This window comes from Rhinoderma darwinii, chromosome 2 (assembly GCF_050947455.1).
Source record: "Rhinoderma darwinii isolate aRhiDar2 chromosome 2, aRhiDar2.hap1, whole genome shotgun sequence".
Taxonomy (NCBI): domain Eukaryota; kingdom Metazoa; phylum Chordata; class Amphibia; order Anura; family Rhinodermatidae; genus Rhinoderma; species Rhinoderma darwinii.
The window spans coordinates 322,657,125-322,680,276 of NC_134688.1; the positions used below are offsets into that span (position 1 = coordinate 322,657,125).

General features: G+C 41.2%; 1 protein-coding gene across 7 annotated transcripts in view; it reads left to right on the forward strand.

Moving 5' to 3' along the window:
* LOC142743149 (plasma membrane calcium-transporting ATPase 4-like) overlaps nucleotides 1–23,152 on the forward strand; it is a 358,269-nt gene that overhangs the window by 117,639 nt on the left and 217,478 nt on the right. For all 7 annotated transcript variants that reach the window (XM_075853600.1, XM_075853602.1, XM_075853601.1 and 4 more), the window contains one exon: nucleotides 14,180–14,660. In XM_075853600.1, coding sequence (XP_075709715.1) covers nucleotides 14,465–14,660 — 196 coding nt within the window. In that variant the 5' untranslated portion in view covers nucleotides 14,180–14,464. The remainder of the gene's footprint in view (nucleotides 1–14,179; nucleotides 14,661–23,152) is intronic.

Consider the following 23,152-nt stretch of genomic DNA (forward strand, 5'->3'; position numbering starts at 1 on the left):
CTTTCCAGTTTAAGTGTCGCTAAATGCAGTCCGGCGGCTCAGTTAGCACACATGTCAAGATTGGGCAGTCCCTTTTTAGATAGTGCCGCAGTGCCCTCTGTGGATGCTGCCGCAGTGCCCTCTGTGGATGCTGCTGCAGTGCCCTCTGTAGATAATGCAACACACCCCTAGATAAGGCCACAGTGCCCTCTGTAGATAAGGCCACAGTGCCCTCTGTAGATAAGGCCACAGTGCCCTCTGTAGATAAGGCCACAGTGCCCTCTGTAGATAAGGCCACAGTGCCCTCTGTAGATAATGCAACACATCCCTAGATAATGCCAGTGTCCTCTTTAGATAAGGCCACAGTGCCCTCTGTAGAAACTGCCACACACCCACTTGTAGAGGCTGCCACACACCCACTTGTAGAGGCTGCCACACACCCACTTGTAGAGGCTGCCACAGGGCCCTCTGCAGAGGCTGCCACAGTGCCCTCTGCAGAGGCTGCCACAGTGATGTCAGGGGCTTGCCCAGAGCTGGAGTCCCGGAGCAGAGCCGCTTCTGGCACTGTGCCTGGGATTCCAGCTCTGCTCTTGACATCACTGTCCATATATGGACAGAGATGTCAGGGGCAACCCCAGAGCTGGAGTCCCAGGCCGAGCTCTAGTAGGCTCTTCCTGGTACTCCAGCTGTGATCCTGACATCACTGGGACTCCTGCTCTGGGGAAGCCCCTGACATCATTGTCGATCTATGGACAGCGATGTCAGAGGCTTCCCCAGAGTCCCGGAGCAGAGCCGATAATAGCGCTCTGCCCGGGACTCCGCTCTGGGCAAGACCCTGATACACTGTCCATATATGGGCAGCGATGTCAGGGAATTCCACAGAGTCCTGGAGCAGAGCCTGTACTAGCGCTCTGCCCGGGACTCCGGCTCTGGGGAAGCCCCAGACATCGCTGTTCATATGTGGACAGCGATGTCAGGGAATTCCAGAGTCTCGGAGCAGAGCCGATACTAGCGGCTCTGTGTCCCGCGGGCCGAAGATGACAGCCCCAGGGGCCACATGCGGCCTGCGGGCCGCGTGCTTGAGACCCCTGCTTTAAATGTCTGGTTCAGTAGGCTACACAATCATGGTGAATACCGCTGACTTGACAGTTGTCCAGAAGACAGTCATTGACATCCTCCACAAGGAGGGTAAGCCACAAAAGGACATTGCTAAAGAAGCTGGCTGTTCACAGAGTGCTGTGTCCAAGCATATTAATGGAGTGTTGAGAGGAAGGAAGAAGTGTGGTAGAAAAAGGTGCGCAAGCAACAAGGATAACTCAGCCTTGAAAGTAATGTCAAGAAAAGGCCAATAAAGAATCTGGCGGTCTTAACGCATTGGTATAGGGTGCCTTCCAGATTGCATGCAATGATTCCGGCGGTCTCGCCTCTGTGTTGGAGATGTGGAGACCAGGTAGGCACGATTTTACATATTTTTTGGGAGTGCCCGAGGCTGACAGCGTTCTGTTCAGAGGTATGGCGTATCTCCTCCAAATTCACGGATTTCCATCTCCCGCGTATGCCGGCCTTCTTCTTGCTCCATCTGTGCGAGGCTCCGTTGTCCTCATATCGCCGCTCCGTGGTTCGCCACCTGGTGCAGCTAGGGCATGCATTTTGGCACTGTGGAGACAAACCGGCGCACCGTCGATCAGCATGTGGTTTAGTAAGATACAGGAGATCATGAGAATGGAGGATCTCACGGCATCCATGAGAGGCACCCACGCCAAGTTCCTTAAGACTTGGTATCATTGGGTCAGGTTCCAATCTTCGGTGGAGTTCAGGAACATCGTGGCCTCTTGAATATGTGTCTGCTGCTTAGGCGACACTGCTAGTGCTCCTCCCTCCCTTTCCTCTTTCTGTCATTTTCTCTCTTTATTCTTTCTTTAGGATATTCTTTCTTTAGGATTATTCTCGGGCCTCTGCATGACTGCAAGTCCAGGATGCATATGGGTTTGTTCCATTTATAGTCTAAGATATTCCTTATTGTTCATTTGACATTCAATATGACCTATTATGCTGGCCTGCGTGCCGATGTATACTACAGATGCTTATAGTTTTGGCATTACCGTGTTTTGTTTGGAGAAAATCGTAAATAAAAGAATTTATATTAAAAAAAAAAAAAAATCTGGCGGAAATTCACAGGGTGTGGACTGCGGCTGGAGTCAGTGCTACCAGAGCCACCACACACCGACATATCCAGGACATGAGCTACAACTGTCGCATTCCTTGAGACAACGTCAGAAGCGTCTTACCTGGGCTAAGGAGAAAAAGGACATGTCTGTTGCTCAGTGGTCCAAAGTCCTGTTTTCAGATGACTTCCAAATGAAATGCAATATTTAATTTCAAGGTCCCAGAGTCTGGAGGAAGAGTGGAGAGGCACTCAATCCTAATCTTTTGCCTGGACGTTTAACAGAGCTCAGAAGTGAAAGAGTACCATGTAAAATTGAGGCCTAATTTGGTGATTTACATAGTATTGGTTCACAATTGCAGGGCTTAGATGCGAAACAATAAAAGAAACCCCTGAGAAGTGACCCCATTTTGGAAACTGCACCCCTCAAGGCATTTATTAAGGGGTGTAGTGAGCATTTTCACCCCACAGGTATTTTACACAAATGAATGCGCTGCGGATGGTGCAAATTAAAAAATGTATCTTTTTCCCTAGATATGCCATTTCAGTGGCAAATATGTCTTGCCCAGCTTATGCCACTGGAGACACACACCCCAAAAATTGTTAAAAGGGTTCTCCCGGGTATGGTGATGCCATATATGTGGAAGTAAATTGCTATTTGGGCACGCTGTAGGGTTCAATAATAAAGGACTTGATAAGGGTAAAGGACGATGGTGTTTTATTTTATTAATCTTTATTATGACTTTCTTTTTTATACTTACTTTACACTTTTTTTTAAGTCCCACTAGGGGACTTGAAGGTCCAACTGTCATTTGCTTTTTTATAATACATTGCACTACCTACGTAGTGCAATGTATTAGATCTGTCAGTTATTTACTGACAGCAAGCCGATTAGGCTTTGCCTCCCGACGGGGCCTAATCTGCTTCCATAATGGCAGAGCAGGAGGCCATTTGGTCTCCTGTTGCCATAGCAGCACTCGCCAGTCCTGATTGCCTGTCAGGGCTGGCGATCTGCTAGCAACCGCTAAGATGCAGCGATCGTTGCATCAAAGGGGTTAATGGCAGGGATCGGAGCAAGCTCCGGTTCCTGCCGTTACATGTGGATGTCAACTGTAACATACAGCTGACATCCACCGCTGATGATGCCGGCTCAGCTCCTGCGCCATCGGAAGCTGTTCAGGCTCTGCCGCCGGGCGGGTCCTGAACAGCTTCTGTGCTAGGCAGACCGGGAGGCCAGTATTAGGCCTCCGGTTGCCATTGTAGCCACCGGAACCCCGGCAATTTCATTGCCGGGGTTCCGATGAGCTGCAAACACCTTAAATGCAGCAATCGCGATTGAGTGCTGCATTTAAGGAGTTAATGGCGGAGATCGAAGCTAATTTCGGTCCCTGCCATTACAGCCGGATGTCCACTGTAAGATACCGCTAACATCCGGCGATGATGGCGCCGGTCCAGCTTCTGAGCCGATGCCCAGCATTTGTCATATGGTGCTTCCCACCACTAGCTTTCCATGACATATCCATACGGCAAATGTCGGGAAGAGGTTAAAGAATAAGAGACGCCGAGGACTGACATAACGTGTAAAATTTGTGAGGGTGTCCGGAATCGGTGAGTCTATTCTGTCATAAATGTAATTGTTTGCAATTTTAACCCTTTAATGACCAGCCTATTTTAAACTTTCATGACCAAGCTAGTTTTTCCATCGTCTCATTCCAAGAGCTATAACGGTTTAATGTTTGCGTTGACATAGCTGTATGAGGTCTTGTTTTTTGCAGAACAAGATGTATTTTTTAATAGCACCATTTTGGGGTACATACACCGCGTTCCAAATTATTATGCAAATGTTATTTTTCGCTGATTTTCCTAAATAGTCGATGCAAATGACAGTATAATCTTCAAGCCATCAACCGTTGGAGTATAATGCGAATTTTATTGAACAAATCTCCTAATGATAACAGATTTTTTTTAGAAGTAAAAAACCCAAAATGCACTGTTTCAAATTATTATGCACAACAGGGATCAAAACATTTTTAAAGGTTGTAAAGAGAACTAAAATGGTAATTTGTTGAATTTGCAGCATCAGGAGGTCATATTTACAGAAATCAAAAGCTCTTTCAATCAAAAAAAAAACTTAGCAGGCCAAGTTACATGTTAACATAGGACTCCTTCTTTGATATCACCTTCACAATTCTTGCATCCATTGAATTTGTGAGTATTTGGACAGTTTCTGCTTGGATATCTTTGCAGGATGTCAGAATAGCCTCCCAGAGCTTCTGTTTTGATGTGAACTGCCTTCCACCCTCATAAATATTTTGCTTGAGGATTCTCCAAAGGTTCTCAATAGGGTCACATGGGGGCCACACCATGAGTTACTCTCCTTTTCTGCCCATAGCAGCCAATGACACAGAGGTATTCTTTGTAGCATGAGATGGTGCATTGTAATGCAGGAAGATAATTTTGCTACGGAAGGCACGGTTCTTCTATTTGTAACACGGAAGAAAGTGGTCAGTCATAAACTTTACGTACTTTGCAGAGGTCATTTTCACACCGTCAGGGACCCTAAAGGGGCCTACCAGCTCTCTCCCCATGATTCCAGCTCAAAACATGACTCCGCCACCTCCTTGCTCACGTCGCAGCCTTGTTGGGACATGGTGGCCATTCACCAACCATCCACTACTCCATCCATCTGGACCATCCAGGGTTGCAATGCACTCATCAGTAAACAACACAATTTGAAAATTAGTCTTCATGTATTTCTCAGCCCACTGCAACCGTTTCTGCTTGTGAGCATTGTTTAGGGGTGGCGAATAATCGCTTTATGCACACTTGCAAACCTCTGGAGGATCCTACACCTTGAGGTTCGCGGGACTCCAGAGGCACCAGCGGCTTCAAATACCTGTTTGCTGCTTTGCAATGGCATTTTAGAAGCTGCTCTCCTAATCCTATTAATTTGTCTGGCAGAAACCTTCCTCATTATGCCTTATCTGAGCGAACCCGTCTGTGCTCTGAATCGGCTGCAAATCTTTTCACAGTACGATGATCACGCTTAAGTTTTCTTGAAATATCCAATGTTTTCATACCTAGTGCAAAACCTTGGACAATTTCACGCTTTTTGGCAGTAGAGAGATCCTTTTTCTTTCCCATATTGCATGAAACCTGTGGCCTGCTTAATAATGTGGAATGTTCTTAAGTAGTTTTCCTTTGATTGGGCACACCTGAAAACTAATTATCACAGGTGTCTGAGATTGATTACAATGATCCAAAGAGCCCTAAGGGTATGTGCACACGATGAGAGGCTTTTACGTCTGAAAAGACAGACTGTTTTCAGGAGAAAACAGCTGCCTCGTTTCAGACGTAAAAGCTCCTCCTCGTAATATGCCAGGCGTCTTTGACGTTTGTAATCTTGAGCTGCTCTTCATTGACTTCAATGAAGAACGGCTCAAAGTACGTTGCAAAGAAGTGCCCTGCACTTCTTTGCCGAGGCAGTCATTTTACGCGTCGTCGTTTGACAGCTGTCAAACGACGACGCGTAAATGACAGGTTGTCTGCACGGTACGTCGGCAAACCCATTCAAATGAATGGGCAGATGTTTGCCGACGTATTGTAGCCCTATTTTCAGATGTAAAACGAGGCATAATACGCCTCGTTTACGTCTGAAAATAGGTCATGTGAACCCAGCCTAAGACACAATTTCATCCATGAGTTTAATTGAAAAACTAATAATTAAATGTTTATGACACTTAAATCCAATGTGCATAATAATTTGGAACACGGTGTATAATTTATTGATTAACTTTTATTAACTTTTTTTTTTTTTTGAGGGAATAGAAAAAAGCCTGAAATTTCGCCACTCTCTTTGCGTCCTAAATCTCTGCCGTTTTACTGTGTGGTATAAATAACAAAATAACTTTATTCAGCGGGTTGTTACGATTGCAACGTTACCAAATTTGTATAGATTTTGTATGTTTTACTACTTTTACACAGTAAAAACACTTTTTTTCAAAATGATTTGATTTTGTATCTCCATATTTGAAGAGCCGTAACGTTTTTTTATTGTTCCGCCGATGCAGCTGTATGAGGGCTTGTTTTTTTGTGGGACGACTTGTAGTTTTTTATTCGTACCATTTTGGAGTAGATGCGACTTTTTGGTCACTTTTTATCACATTTTTTTTTAAGGCAGGATTCACAGAAAACCGCAATTTGCCATGTTTTTATTTTTTAGGGCGTTCACCGTGCGGGTTAAATAATGTAATCGCTTTATAGTTGGCATCGTTACGGACGCGCCAATACCAAATATGTGTAACTTTTACTTTTATTTTGTTTTTTTAATAGTAAAGCATTTTATAAGGGGAAAAAGTTGGTTTTTCTTTTTTTCACTTTTTTTTTAAATTAACTTTATTTTTTAGATTTTTTACTTGTCCCACTAGGGGACTTTAATACAGTGAAGGAAATAAGTATTTGATTCCTTGCTGATTTTGTAAGTTTGCCCACTGTCAAAGACATGAACAGTCTAGAATTTTTAGGCTAGGTTAATTTTACCAGTGAGCGATAGATTATATAAAAAAAAAAAATAATAAAATCACATTGTCAAAATTATATATATTTATTTGCATTGTGCTTAGAGAAATAAGTATTTGATCCCTTTGGCAAACAAGACTTAATACTTGGTGGCAAAACCCTTGTTGGCACGCACAGCAGTCAGACATTTTTAGTAGTTGATGATGAGGTTTGCACACATGTTAGATGGAATTTTGGCCCACTCCTCTTTGCAGATCATCTGTAAATCATTAAGATTTCGAGGCTGTCGCCTGGCAACTCGGATCTTCAGCTCCCTCCATAAGTTTTCGATGGGATTACGGTCTGGAGACTGGCTAGGCCACTCCATGACCTTAATGTGCTTCTTTTTGAGCCACTCCTTTGTTGCCTTGGCTGTATGTTTAGGGTCATTGTCGTGCTGGAAGACCCAGCCACGAGACATTTTTAATGTCCTGGTGGAGGGAAGGAGGTTGTCACTCAGGATTTGATGGTACATGGCTCCATCCATTCTCCCATTGATGCGGTGAAGTAGTCCTGTGCTCTTAGCAGAGAAACATCCCCAAAACATAATGTTTCCACCTCCATGCTTGACAGTGGGGACGGTGTTCTTTGGGTCATAGGCAGCATTTCTCTTCCTCCAAACACGGCGAGTTGAGTTAATGCCAAAGAGCTCAATTTTAGTCTCATCTGACCACAGCACCTTCTCCCAATCACTCTCAGAATCATCCAGATGTTCATTTGCAAACTTCAGACGGGCCTGTACATGTGCCTTCATGAGCAGGGGGACCTTGCGGGCACTGCAGGATATTAATCCATTATGGCGTAATGTGTTACCAATGGTTTTCTTGGTGACTGTGGTCCCAGCTGCCTTGAGATCATTAACAAGTTTCCCCCGTGTAGTTTTCGGCTGAGCTCTCACCTTCCTTAGGATCAAGGATACCCCACGAGGTGAGATTTTGCATGGAGCCCCAGATCGATGTCGATTGACAGTCATTTTGTATGTCTTCCATTTTCTTACTATTGCACCAACAGTTGTCTCCTTCTCACCCAGCGTCTTACTTATGGTTTTGTAGCCCATTCCAGCCTTGTGCAGGTCTATGATCTTGTCCCTGACATCCTTAGAAAGCTCTTTGGTCTTGCCCATGTTGTAGAGGTTAGAGTCAGACTGATTAATTGAGTCTGTGGACAGGAGTCTTTTATACAGGTGACCATGTAAGACAGCTGTCTTTAATGCAGGCACCAAGTTGATTTGGAGCGTGTAACTGGTCTGGAGGAGGCTGAACTCTTAATGGTTGGTAGGGGATCAAATACTTATTTCTCTGTGCACAATGCAAATAAATATATATAAGTTTGACAATGTGATTTTCTTTTTTTTCTTTTTTTTATTATATATATTCTTTCTCTCACTGGTAAAATTAACCTAGCCTAAAAATTCTAGACAGTTCATGACTTTGACAGTGGGCAAACTTACAAAATCAGCAAGGGATCAAATACTTATTTCCTCCACTGTATGCGATCATCCGATCTCTTTTATAATACACTGCAATACTTTTGTATTGCATTGTATTACTGCCTGTCAGTTTAAAACGGGCCGGCATCTGCTAGGCCAAGCCTCTGGCATGACCTAGCAGACATTCACTACAGGTAGACATGGGGGCCTTTGTTACGCCCACGGCTGCCATAGAAGACACAGACACTCGGCAATCTTATCGCCGGGTGTCGGTGAGAGAGAGAGGGAGCTCCCTCCCTCCAAAACAACTCAGATGTGGTGCTTGCTATTGAGCGCCGCATCTGAGGGGTTAAACAGGTGAGGTCGATACGGATATCGATCTCACCCGTTCGAGCAGGGATGCCCCCAGCCCTCAGCTACCTCTGGTAGCTGAGAGAATGGAGATTTAACGGCTCCCTCCTCTGTTTATTTATTCTGATGCAGCGCCGTGAAAAGGCGTATGCATCAGAATAAAGTCCATTAGTGGCCGCCGTGAAAAGGCGTATTGGCGGTCACTAACGGGTTAAACACTTGCACTTTATTTATATGCACTTAGCACTTTATAAAATATATACAGCGAATGGAAGATCATTTATGATATTTGTTTAACCTCTTAACGCCGAAGGACGGATATATCCGTCCTCTGCAGCTGCTAGTTCGCGCAGGAGGACGGATATATCCGTCGCTCTGATCGTGTGGCTACTGCCAGTGTACCCAGGTGATCAGCGGCAGAAACGCGGCTGTTATACACAGCCTGGCTCCTTCCGCAACTGCCGGAATCGAAGCGCGCTCCGATTATGGCAGTTTAACCCATTAAATGCCGCTGTCAATAGCCACAGAGACATCTAATGTGTTTGACAGAGGGGAGGGAGGTCCCTCTATCACCCCATCGGCGCCCCCGCAAAGAAATCACGGGGCGCCGTCCTGTTTCCATTGCAGCCGGAGGCCTAACAAAGGCCCCCAGGTCTGCCTTCAGCAAATGCCTGTTAGGCCATGCCGGAGGCATGGCCTAATAGATTGCCTGTCAGTTTTACACTGACAGGCAATAATGCTTTGGTATACTAAGTATACCAAAGCATTATATATGCGATCAACAGATCGCATAGTGAAGTCCCTGGTGGGACTAAAAAAATAAAATGTAAAGCAGTTAAATAAAGTTTGTGAAAAAAATAAATAAATTTACAGTCTAAATAAAATAAAACTATTTTTTTTGCCCAAAAAGTGGTTTTATTTAGGAAGTGTCAAAATAAATAGCACATACACATATATTGTGTCCCCGCGATCGTAACGACTTGAACAATAAACTTAACACATTAATTAAACCGCCGGATGAACGGTGTCCAAGAAAACGCAAAAAACAACGGCAAAAATCCCTCTTTTCTCCCATTCCCCCCCATAAAAAATTAAATAAAAGTTAATCTATAAGTCCTATGTACCCCAAAATAGTACTAATGAAAACTACACCTTGGCCCACAAAAATCAAGCCCACTAACAGCCACATTGACAGAAAAATAAAAAAGTTACGGCTCTTGGAATGCGGCGATGCAAAAACAAGTAATTTTTTTTTAAAAGGGTTCTTTTTGTGCAAACTTAGGAAAACATATACAATCGTTACATATTTGGTATCCCCTTAATCGTGCCGACCCAAAGAATAAAGTTAACCTGTTATTTACGCTGCATAGTAAACGGCGTAAATTTATAACGTGAAAATCAATGCTGGAATAGCTGCTTATTTTCATTTCTCTCCTAAAATAAAGTTAATAAAAGTTAATCGATATATTATAAGCATCTAAAAATGGTACAGTTACAAAATACAACTCGTCCCGCAAAAAACAAGCCCTTATACGGCTATGTCGACGGAATTAAAAAGAAAGTTACAACTCATGGAATGCGACCGTGAAAAAACAAAAATAATCCTTGGTCATTAAAGCGCAAAATGGCCTGGTCATTAAGGGGTTAAAAGTATACAATGTCTACGTACATGTAATGCACTCTTGTTTACGTTTGATTGTTAAATATTGACACTAAAAGCTATATGAAATTTTTGCTTATTATCTACTTAATTATGGATCATTATCTGTGTATTTATATGTTCACTGGCCACTGAATTTTTAGGCTTGAGAAAGGCCCCGTGGAGTAGGGCTGAAACGTTGCATGTGGTGAATAAACCCACTTTTTCCACTAACTAAGGAGGGCTGCCTCGTATTTTGGAGGATTTGATTTCTAGGGACACTGGTCACGTGTCCGAACCGGAATATTGCACCCTGACTCTACGGATATATATATATATATATTAAAGGAACAGCACAGTTTTTCAAATCTGTAGAGTCCGGGTGCAATATTCCGGTTCAGACACGTGACCAGTGTCCCTAGAAGTGTAATCAAATCCTCCAAAATAAATTTATATATATATATATATATATATATATATATATATATATATATATATTTTATTTTTTTATGTATTTTGCGGGATAAATAATGTAATCGCTTTATAGTTGGGGGTCTATATATATATAATGTGTGTGTGTTAATATTTATATATTACATTACTGTGCAAAAGTTTTAGGTAGTTGTGGAAAAATGCTTTAAAAAATAGAAGTGTTTAACCCCCTTACCGCCTTAGCCCTTTTTCAGATTTTCATTTTCGTTTTTCCCCACATTCCAACTGCCATAACTTTTTTTTTATTTTTCTGTCGATATAGTCCTGAGGGCTTGATATTTGCGGAACGAGTTGTAGTTTTTCATAGCACCATTTATTGTGCCATGTAATGTACTAGGAAACGGGAAAAAAATATTTGTGGGGTAGAAAATGAAAAAAAACAGCGATTCCTCCATTGTTTTTTGTCCGTCCGTTTTTACGGAATTCTCTGTGCAATTAAAGCAACATGTTATCTTTATTCTGTGGGTTAATAAGATTATGGCGATACCAAATATATATAGTTTTTTTTCTATATTTTAAGTGTAAAACATTTAGTGTAATTTTATTTTGTCGCCAAATTCCAAGAGCCATAACTTTTTTTTTTTTCCGTCGATTTAAGTGGTATGTGGGCTTATTTTTTTCCGGGATAAGCTGTCGTTTTTAATGATACCTTTTTGGGGTACATGCAACGTTTTGATCCATCACTTTTTATTTCATTTTTGTGGGAGTTGAGGTGACCACAAAATAGAGATTCTGTCGGTTTACAATTTTTGTTAAAAAAATGTTTACGCCGTTCACCGTGTCGGTTAAATAATGATATATTGTAATAGTTCAGACTTTTACGGATGCAGCGCAAGAATTAGGTTTATTTTTTTGTTTTTTTACTATGCTCTAGGGGGAAAATGGGAAAAGGGGGGGTTTTTTGAAGTTTTTTTATTTAAATTTTTTTTTTTACATAAAAATACCCCTTTTATTTTACTCATTTTTACTCATTTTTACTTTTTTTTTATTAGAAGACTTCAACCAGTTAGATTGTTTGCACGATATATATTGCAGTACTAATGTATTGCAGTGTATCGTGATTCTGACAGGCATAGGTGCACAATGATGGCGGAACTGGGGGCCTTTATTAGGCCCCCATGCAGCCAATGCAACCATCGCCCCCCCCGCAATTTCATTACAGGGGGCGCGATGAGCTGTTAGAGGGGTCGTACCCCTCTTTCGAACTATTTAAATTCTGCGGTCGCTATTGGCCGCGGCATTTAATGTCTTAAACGAGCGGGATCGCGCTCGAGCGTGATTCCGCTCCGAACTCTAAAATGTCGGCTGTAACATACAGCCGACACCAGCATTGTATGGAGTGGGTTCACTCTGTGAGCCTGTTCCATACTTCCCCCTACCCGACTTTGGCGTATGGATACGTCAAATGTCGGGAAGGGTTTAATTTTTTTTTTATCCATTAACAAAATGCAAAGTGAATAGAAGGGAAATCTAAGTCAAATCAATATTTGGTGTGACCACCCTTTGTCATGATGTGGCTTGAGAGGTTCAGATGTGAACAGAAATATTGCTCATTTGGGGGTGATTAAACCAACTTTTTTTTCATCGACTATGAAGTTTTGGTGCTATTACTTGTCCTATGGTTCCATCTATGCATTTAAGTTGAATTGATTCATCCTCCGCCTGGTAATTGTGTGTGTGTGTGTGTGTGTGTGTGTGTGTGTGTGTATATATATATATATATATATATATATATATATATATATATATATATATATACACTACCGTTCAAAAGTTTGGGGTCACCCAGACAATTTTGTGTTTTCCACGAAAACTCGAACTTATATTTATCAAATAAGTTGCAAAATTACTAGAAAATTTAGTCAAGACATTGACAAGGTTAGAAATAATGATTTTTATTTGAAATAATAATTTTCTCATTCAAACTTTGCTTTCGTCAAAGAATGCTCCATTTGCATCAATTACAGCATTGCAGACCTTTGGCATTCTAGCTGTTAATTTGCTGAGGTAATCGGGAGAAATTTCACCCCATGCTTCCAGAAGCCCCTCCCACAAGTTGGATTGGCTTGATGGCCACTTCTTGCGTACCATACGGTCAAGCTGCTCCCACAACAGCTCTATGGGGTTGAGATCTGGTGACTGCGCTGGCCACTCCATTACAGATAGAATACCAGCTGCCTGCTTCTTCCCTAAATAGTTCTTGCATAATTTGTAGGTGTTCTTTGGGTCATTGTCATGTTGTAGGATCAAATTGTTTCCAATCAAGCGCTGTCCACAGGGTATGGCATGGCGTTGCAAAATGGAGTGATAGCCTTCCTTATTCAAAATCCCTTTTACCTTGTACAAATCTCCCACTTTACCAGCACCAAAGCAACCCCAGACCATCACATTACCTCCACCATGCTTGGCAGATGGCGTCAGGCACTCTTCCAGCATCTTTTCAGTTGTTCTGCGTCTAACAAATGTTCTTCTGTGTGATCCAAACACCTCAAACTTCGATTGTCTGTCCATGACACTTTTTTCCAATCTTCCTCTGTCCAATGTCTGTGTGCTTTTGCCCATATTAATCTTTTCCTTTTATTAGCCAGTCTCAGATATGGCTTTTTCTTTGCCACTCTGCCCTGAAGGCCAGCATCCCGGAGTTGCCTCTTCACTGTAGACGTTGACACTGGCGTTTTGCGGGTACTATTTAATGAAGCTGCCAGTTGAGGACCTGTGAGGCGTCTATTTCTCAAACTAGAGACTCTAATGTACTTGTCTTGTTGCTCAGTTGTGCAGCGGGGCCTCCCACGTCTCTTTCTACTCTGGTTAGAGCCTGTTTGTGCTGTCCTCTGAAGGGAGTAGTACACACCGTTGTAGGAAATCTTCAGTTTTTTGGAAATTTCTCGCATGGAATCGCCTTCATTTCTAAGAACAAGAATAGACTGTCGAGTTTCACATGAAAGCTCTCTTTTTCTAGCCATTTTGAGAGTTTAATCGAACCCACAAATGTAATGCTCCAGATTCTCAACTAGCTCAAAGGAAGGTCAGTTTTATAGCTCCTCTAAACAGCAGAACTGTTTACAGCTGTGCTAACATAATTGCACAAGGGTTTTCAAGTGTTTTCTAATCATCCATTAGCCTTCTAACACAGTTAGCAAAACCAATGTACCATTAGAACACTGGAGTGATGGTTGCTGGACATGGGCCTCTTTACACCTATGTTGATATTGCTTTAAAAACCAGACATTTGCAGCTAGAATAGTCCTTTAGCACATTAACAATGTATAGAGTGTATTTCAGATTAATTTAATGTTATCTTCATTGAAAAAAACTGCTTTTCTTTAAAAAAAATAAGGAAATTTCTAAGTGACACTAAACTTTTGAACGGTTGTGTGTGTGTGTGTGTGTGTGTGTGTGTGTGTGTATATGTATGTGTATATATATATATATATATATATTATCATTTATATTCTACAACTGTAAACTAAGTTCATAAGATCTTACATAGCTCTGTGATATTTGAGGGAAAACATGTATACAACCGGTGTTCATTCTACTTACTGCTCTTTTATATTTGTTTCCTCAGCACCTGTAGTCCTGTATTTGGGGTCTTGAAGAACACCAGGATAAGCTTGCAGGTCAACCCTGGTAACATGTGCATCCTATTTACATTGTTAACCCAAAATCAGTCATTGGAGATGTATGAAAGGAGAGTGGTATAGATTCTGAGAAATCTCAAAAGAAAGACGTCACATAAAATACAGAAATAAAAGAAGAACATTAAAACAAGAGAGCCATACAGAAAACCTACTAAGAGGATATAAATTAGGTGGTACACAGACTCCTGAGAAAGTGGAATAACATCCACAAAATGGCTAACAATTCCACAGATCATCATCCTTCTAATTCTGTCAATGACGGCAGTTATGAAGGGGACTTTGGGTGCACCGTGCAGGAACTGCGAGACCTTATGGAGTTGCGAAGTGGGGAGGCAGTAACTCGGCTAAGGGACATCTATGGTGGAGTATCCAGTATCTGTAGAAGACTAAAGACCTCTCCAGTTGAAGGTACAGTAAATAGTGTCAAAGTGAAAAGTTAGTGTCCATTTAAGAGCTGAAAATATATTTACAAACCACTTATGGCAATCTAATAGTATACCTGATTTATATCAACTTTGTAACTTGTTTTCTGTGTGAAGTTATTAACACTAGGTGTCTCACTTCCTTGAATCTGCTGTCCACCCCCTGCTGTCTAAATAAATCCGGATAGCTACAGAGCAGAGGAAATAGACTGCAGGAAGTCAGGGTGTGTCTCTGCACTGCCTGCTCATAGAAGTGTCGGTCTCCTCTCACTGCTCCTGCCTCCCTCCTTGCCTCTCCAGACAGGATGCCCATAGAAGTTTTTGGGGAGGATGAGGGAGCAAAGAGAGAGGAGGCACATAGTACGGTTGTAAAAATACTTAAGTTCATCAAGTTCAACCAAGGGATATGGGTAAACTATAGAATTTGGAACAAAGGGGATAAAACAGAGGAAGGTTTAAAAAAAATAAATAATAATTCCTAAGGCATGAAGCAATCTGCCCTAAAAAGGAAAAAATACCCTCCTGACCCCAGACATTCAAGCAAGATTTATATTCATTAGACATATGCTGATATTTCTTTGTTCTAAGAAATTATATGTTGTTTTTTTTTTATATATAAACCATTTACGATTTCAGTTTCTGATGTGACTTTTCCACAGATTCACAGTTCTCACAGTAAAGAAGGTTATCGAGATTTGAATCTTTTTCTCCAGACGGAGGGAGTGCCCCCTTGTCTTTTGAGGGTATTTTACATGGAACAGGTTTTCACTATATTTCTTGTACGAGCCATTCATCTATTTATATAGATTAATCATGCCCCCCCCCCCCCCCCCCTTAGTCGTCTCTTTTCTAGGCTAAATAGGTTTCATTCTTTTAATCTTTCCTCATAACTTACAAAACAAGAGCAACGAAGCTAATAAGGAGCATGGAGAATCTAACTCCAGGGCATCCTTTCTATGAATTGGAGCCCAGAACTGAACTGCATATTCTAGATGAGGCCTCACTAATGCTTTGTAAAGTGGTAATATTATATCCCTGTCCTTGCCCCTTTTAACCCCTTCGCGCTCAGCAATGTACAATACCCTCGCGCTAAGTGCATCGTTCGCACTCAGCGCCGGAATAGTACGTCCTGGGGAAAATGCATCGCCATTTTCCCCCGGCGTTTCATTGAGCTGTGATGGCTGCTGTTAACGACAGCAGGCTATCACAGCCCAGTGTGCAGGGACCTATTGTACTGGTCCCGCCTCCGCGATCACTTCTATTGGTTCGTTAGTGACGATTGACCAATAGCAGCGATCGCATACACCATTTCCTGCTGTGACGTCAGATCCTGCCGCACTCTGTTGGAGTTTGAGAGTCGTTGAGAGAGGTTGTGGCGTGAGGCAGTGCAGTGTAGTTTACAAAACTTTCCCACCTTCCATCCACTTCCCACGCCTGTCCTTGTGTTCCCCTTGTCACCCACATTTTTGGTCAGTGACCTCTATCACTGACCACTTTTGAGTCTTCAGGGCCACATTTTTTGGTCCCTGGGGATTATTTTTTTTTTTTAATTTTTCTTTATAAAATATAATAAAAACAAAAAAAAAGTCAGTTTAGAAAGTCAGCAGATAGTTTAGTATTAGGGTTAGTTAGTGTCAGGGAGCCGTCAAAAAAGCGTAGTTAGGTATAGCGTCTGGGAGTTTAGCATCAGGAATCAGTCACTGTAGTTAGGTTTAGTGTTGGAAGTTCACATAAAATCAGTTATTAGCGTCAGGGAGTTTAGTGTCAGGAATCCGTCACCGTAGTTGGGTTTAACATCAGGAAAGCTTGGAATAATCTAGTTAGGTTTATTGTTAGGAACCCTCACCCTAGTTAGGTTTTGTGTCAGCGAAGTCCACTCGTTCTATAAAAACCAAAAAAAATATATAGTGTTCTGCTTGTTGCTCGGGGTGTTAAGTATGAAACTCACATGTGCGGAAGTTCAGTTAAACTATGTTATGTTCAATTTTTCCATACAATATGTATTATATTTCCTTTTAACATCCTGATTTATGCTGTGCACTTTACAAATGTGTGAGATTGAGTATTGTTTCCGGTGTGACCGGATACTCCGTTTCTTATCTCTTCATTGTATTGTATTTAATATATGTACGCATTATCTGATGCCATTATTTCTCTATTGACACACTAATTGTATTGTGTTTATTGTTCAATAAAACGAGTTTAAAAAAAAAATAATAAAAAAAAATATATATATATAAAGCTTAGATACTTAGTTATCTGCAGCATCTCAGCTGGTATTAGGGTTTGTTAGTGTCAGGGAATCGTTCTATAAAAACAAAGTTTTAGGTAACAGGCTATTGCTTATAGTACTAATAAAAGTATACTTTTATTTTGTGCTTGTCAAGCACACACGCTCTGCCTGTGCAAGAGAACACATTTTGCTGTATACACAATACAAGTGTCTAAGCGCACAATTTACACGTGTGACACATAAATAATAAAATATGTCCCAAAGGTAATTTTCTCTTGAAGAGGCCTATGCCCGTCGTCGGATGGTGAGACTCTTTTATTTATCAACCTCCTACTCCTCCTCACTTCTTACATTATGCTGATAATGAGCCAAGATGACCCCAGTTTTGACCCTTCGTATAAACTGAGACCCTTATTAGACCATTTCAGTGCCCGGTTTGGCCTAGCATACACCCCGAGAAGTGTATTTCTGTTGATGAGTCCCTGGGAAATTTTAAAGGGAGGCTTCAATTTCGCCAATGCCTGCCGAGTAAGAGGGCAAGGTATGGCGTTAAAATGTATAAGCTGTGTGAGAGTGCATCAGGGTATACCTACAAATTTAGGATATATATAGGGAAGGACAGCAGTATTCAGACCCCAGAATGCCCCCCCTTACTGGGAGTTACCATTCCTTCTTGGATAATCTTTATACCAGCATCCCACTCCAAGTGCCTCGCTGCCAGAAGTACTGCGGCATGCGGCACTGCTAGAAGAAATCTGAGAGGCCTCCCTAAGACTCTGCTTGGGCAAACAATCAGAAGGGGTGAGAGCAGGGCACATTCTAGCCGCAACATATTGTCTGTCAAGTACAAGGACAAGAGAGAAGTCCTTGTATTGAGAACAATACATGGCCACACCAGTACCTGTACGAGGTACCAGTACACAGACCCCCCAAAGCAGACTGCATCCTGGACTACAATAGGTACATGCGAGGGGTAAACTTGTCAGATCAAGTCCTGAAGCCCTACAGCGCCATGCGGTGTGGTATAAGAAGCTGACCGTGCACATCATACAGATGGCATTGTACAATGCGTACGTGCTACGTTGATGTACAGGCCAGAGGGGAACTTTCCTGTAATTTCAAGAGGTGGTTATCAAGAACCTAATCTTTGGTTATTCTGGAAGTGAGGCCACACGCATAGTACCAGGGCAACATTTTCCAGGAGAAGTTCCCCAAACTGGCAGGAAGGGAAAAAGTCAAAAGAGGTGCCGAGTCTGCTCAGAAGGGGATAAGGAAGAACACAATATACCAATGTGACGCGTGTCACCATAAACCAGGGCTCTGCATGAAGGATTGTTTTATAATTTATCATACATCGCTTGATTTTTAATTTACCCTGATGCACAGCTTGTCACTCTCATCAACAGCCACATGTAGGGTATTGCCGTACTATATATATTTGCAAATCTCACTCTGCACCATCTGCTGCGCATTATCTTTTACACCGTACCTGTGGGGTCAAAATGCTCACTACACCTCTAGATGAATGTCTTAAAGGGTTTAGTTTTTAAAATGGGGTCACTTCTTGGGGGTTTCAACTGTACAGGTACCTCTGGGGCTCTGCAAATGCGACATTGCACCCGAAAACCAATCCAGCAAAATCTGGACTCCAAAGAACGCATAGCACTCCTTCCCTTCTGAGTCCTCCCATGGGCCCAAATGGCAGTTTATCACCACAAATGGGGTATTGCTGCACTCAGGACAAATTGGGAAACAAAATGGGGTATTTTATTCCTTGTGAAAATATGACATTTTGAGCCAAAACAATATATTTAAAAAAATTGTTTTAATTCTCAGCCCAATTCAAATAAATTCTGTGAAAAAATTGTGGGGTCTAAAAGGTCACAACACCCGTAAATGAATTCCTTGAGGGATTTCTTCAATTTTGGCACCACAACACCTTTTCAAACCTGGCATGCTGCCTAAAATATATTCTAAGAAAAAAGGGGCCCCAAAATGCACTAGGTTGCTTCTTTGCTTCTGGGGCTTGTGTTTTAGTCCACGAGCACACTAGAGCCACATGTGGGACATTTCTAAAAACTGAAAAATCTGGGCAATACATATTTAGTAGTATTTCTCTGGTAAAACCTTCTGTGTTACAGAAAAAAATGGATTCAAATTTAATTTCTGCATGAAAAATGAAATTTGCAAATTTCACCTCCACTTTACTCCTGTGAAACGCCTAAAGGGTTAAACTTTCTAAATGCTATTTTGAATACTTTGAGGGGTCTAGTTTTTAAAATGGGGTGTTTCGTGGGGGTTTATAATACACAGTCCTCTCAAGGCCAGTTCAGACCTGAACTGGTACCTAAAAAAAAAAGCTTTTCAAATTTTCATGAAAATACGAGAAATTGCTGGTTATGTTCTAAGCCTTGTAACTTCCTAGAAACATAAAATAATATTCAAAAAAATTATGCCAATCTAAAGTAGACATATTGGAATTGTTAATTAGTAACTATTTTGTGTGGTATAACCATCTATCTTACAAGCAGATACATTTAAATTCAATTTTGCTATTTTTCACAAATAAACTCTGAATGTATCGACCCAATTTTACTACTACCATAAAGCCCAATGTGTCACGAGAAAACTATCTCAGAATCTATTGCCACATAAAGTGAAATAGGTCAGATTTGAAAAATGGGCTCTGAGCCTTATGGCTCAAACTAGGATTCGTCCTTAACCCCTTCAAGACCCAGCCTGTTTTGGTCTTCAGGACCCAGCCAATTTTTTCAAATCTGACGTGTTAATTTATGTGGTAATAACGTTGGAATGCTTTTACCTATCCAAGCGATTCTGAGATTGTTTTCTCGTGACATGTTGTACTTTGTTAGTGAAAACATTTTGTCGATAATTTTGGTATTTATTTCTGAAAAACACCACAATTTAGAAAAAAATTGCAAAAATTAGCATTTTTCTAAATTTAAACGTATCTGCTTGTAAAACAGATATTAATACCACACGAAATAGTTACTAGTTAACATTTCCCATATGTCTACTTTGTTTGCATCGTTTTTTGAACATCCTTTTATTTTTCTAGGACGTTACAAGGCTTAGAACTTTAGCAGCAATTTCTCATATTTTCAAGAAAATTTCAAAAGGCTATTTTTTCAGGGACCAGTTCAGTTCTGAGGTGGCTTTGAGGGCCTTATATATTAGAAAATCGCCAGAAGTCACCCCATTTTGAAAACTGCACCCCTCAAGGTATTCGAATCAGCATTCACAAAGTGTTTTAACCCTTTAGGCGTTTCACAGGAATTAAAGCAAAGTAGAGGTGAAATGTACACATTTTTTTTTGCCGAAATTCATTTTGAATACATTTTTTTTTGTAACACAGAAGGTTTTACCAGAGAAATGCAACTTAATATTTTATTGCCCAGATTCTGCAGTTTTTAGAAATATCCCACATGTGGCCTTAGTGTGATAATGGACTGAAGCACCAGCCTCAGAAGCAAAGGAGCACCTAGTGGATTTTGGGCCTCCTTTTTTTTGAATATATTTTAGGCACCTTGTCAGGTTTTAAGAGGTCTTGTGGTGCCAAAACAGTGGAAACACCCCAAAAGTTACCCCATTTTGGAAACTACACCCCTCAAGGAATTTATCTAGGTGTATAGTTAGCATTTTGACCGCACAGGTTTTTCGCTAAATTTATCAGAATTAGTCTGTAAAAATGAAAATCTGCTTTTTTCTGAAAAAACATAGAAATTTTTAATATTTACAAGAGATAATATAGAAAATGCACCCCAACATATGTAAAGCAATGTCTCCCGATTACGGCAATATCCCATATGTGGTAATAAACTGCTGATTGGACCCACAGCAAGGCTCAGAAGGGAAGGAGCGCCATTTGGATTTTGGAGCACGGATTTTGCTGGATTGGTTTTCGGTTCCATGTCGCGTTTGCAACACCCTGGAGGGACCAAAACAGGGGAAACCCTCCAAAAGTGACCCCATTTTGGAAACTACACCTATCAAGGAATTTATCTAGGGGTATAGTTAGCATTTTGACCACACAGGTTTTTTTGCAGAATTTAGTGGAATTAGGCAGTGAAAATGAAAATCAATTTTTTTTCTGAAAAAGCATAGAAATGTTAAATTTTTACAAGGAATAAAGGAAAAATGAACCACAACATTTGTAAAGCATTTTCTCCTGATTACGGCAATACCCCATATGTGGTAATAAACTGCTGATTGGACCCACGGCAGCGCTCAGAAGGGAAGTAGCGCCATTTGGATTTTGGAGCACGGATTTTGCTGGATTGTTTTTCGGTGCTATGCCGCCTTTGCAACGCCCTGGAGGGACCAAAACAGTGGAAGCCCCCCAAGTTTCCCCATTTTGGAAACACCCCTCAAGGAATTATTCTAGGGGTATAGTGAGCATTTAGACTCCACGGGTCTTTTGCAGAATTTATTAGAATTAGGCGGAGAGAATTAATATAACAATTTTTTTCCACTAAAATTTTGAATTTTCTCATTTTCACAAGGGATAAAGGAGAAATAAACAACCAATTTTTGTAAAGCTATTTCTCCCGGGTACGGAAATACCCCACATGGGGTCATGCATTTTTTTTATTAGAAATGAATTAACCCTTTCAGGACATCCATTTTTTGCTTTCTTATTTTCGTTTTTCACTACCACCCTTCCAAGAGCCATAACCTTTTTCTTTTTCCGTCAGTAGAGTGATGTGAGAGCTTATTTCTTGCGGGAGGAATTGTAGTTTCTATTGGTACCATTTAAAGTGCCATAAAAAGTACTGGGAAACTGAAAAAAAATAGGAAAATATAGGAATATAGGAAGAAAATCTGATTCCATTTTTTGGGGTTTTCGTTTTTACAGCTTTCGCCGTGCGGTAAAAACGAAAACTACAGCGATTTTGGTGGTTTAAATTATTTACATTTTTTACGGTGTTCACCGTGCGAGTTAAATAATGGTATATTGTAATAGTTTGGCCTTTTACGGACGTAGCGATAACAATTCTGTTTATTTTTTTACATTACTTTTGAAGAAAAATGGGAAAAGGTTTTTTTTTTAACTAAACTTTTTTCTTTCTCACTACTAATAACTTTAATTCTTCTACACATTTTATTAGTCCCCTTAGGGGACGTGTACCAGTGATCATTGGATCCGTGGGTACAATATGCTGCAATACTAATGTATTGCAGTATATTGTTATTTTTACAGACTCCTGTAACAGCGCGATCGCTGTTCCTGTCAGTTAGTCCCGGGTGTCAGCTGTAATACACAGCCGACGTCCGCAGCGTATGGAGCGGGCCCAGCACGTGAGCCCGCTCCATACATCAACCCGCGCACCATGACGTGCTATTAAGTCATAGTGCTCAAAGGGGTTAATGCACAGCGGATGGTGTGAATATTGCAATTTTCCACTGATATGCCATTTTAGTGCATATGTCGTGCCCAGTTTGTGCCCCTGAAGACAAATACCTCATAAAGCTTTAAGCGGGTTCTCCCGGGTATGGCGATGCCATATATGTGGACGCAAACTGCTGTTTGGGCACGCTGCAGGGCTCAGAAGGGAGGGACGCCATTTTGCTTTTGGAGCGCAGATTTTGCTTGGTAGTTTTTCTGTTTGGGGTTTTGCTGGTATTTCAGTTTATAATGTGGGGGGCATGTGTAATCTGTGCGGAGAACATCAGGGCATAATAAGAGGGTATAATAATGCGGTAAATAATAATTCATAGATATGTGGCCGGTGTCGCACTGATAAATGGTGTCGGATCTTATCCGCTTTTAGAAAACACTGCACATTTTGCATCGCCATATTCCTGGGAGCCAGAACGTCTTTATTTTTTCACCACCGGAGCTGCGTGAGGGCTTATTTGTTGCGGGACAATCTGTACTTTTCATTGGTACCATTTTGGGATACATGCGATTTTTTTTAATCAATTTTTATTACATTTTTTTGCAAGCCGGGTGACCAAAAACAAGCAATTCTGACAATGTTTTTTAGTTTATTTTTTGCGGCGTTCACCGTGCACTATAAATGACCATTATATTTTATTCTGCGGGTCGGTACGATTACGGCGATACCATATGTATATAGGGTTTTTTTAAGTTTTGCAGCGTATGCGCAATAAAATAAAATTTATTTTCTGTGTCACCATATTCTGAGAGCCGTAACTTTTTTATTTTTCAGTCAAAAAAGCTGTGTAAGAGCTTGTTTTTTGCGGGACGGGCTGTAGTTTTT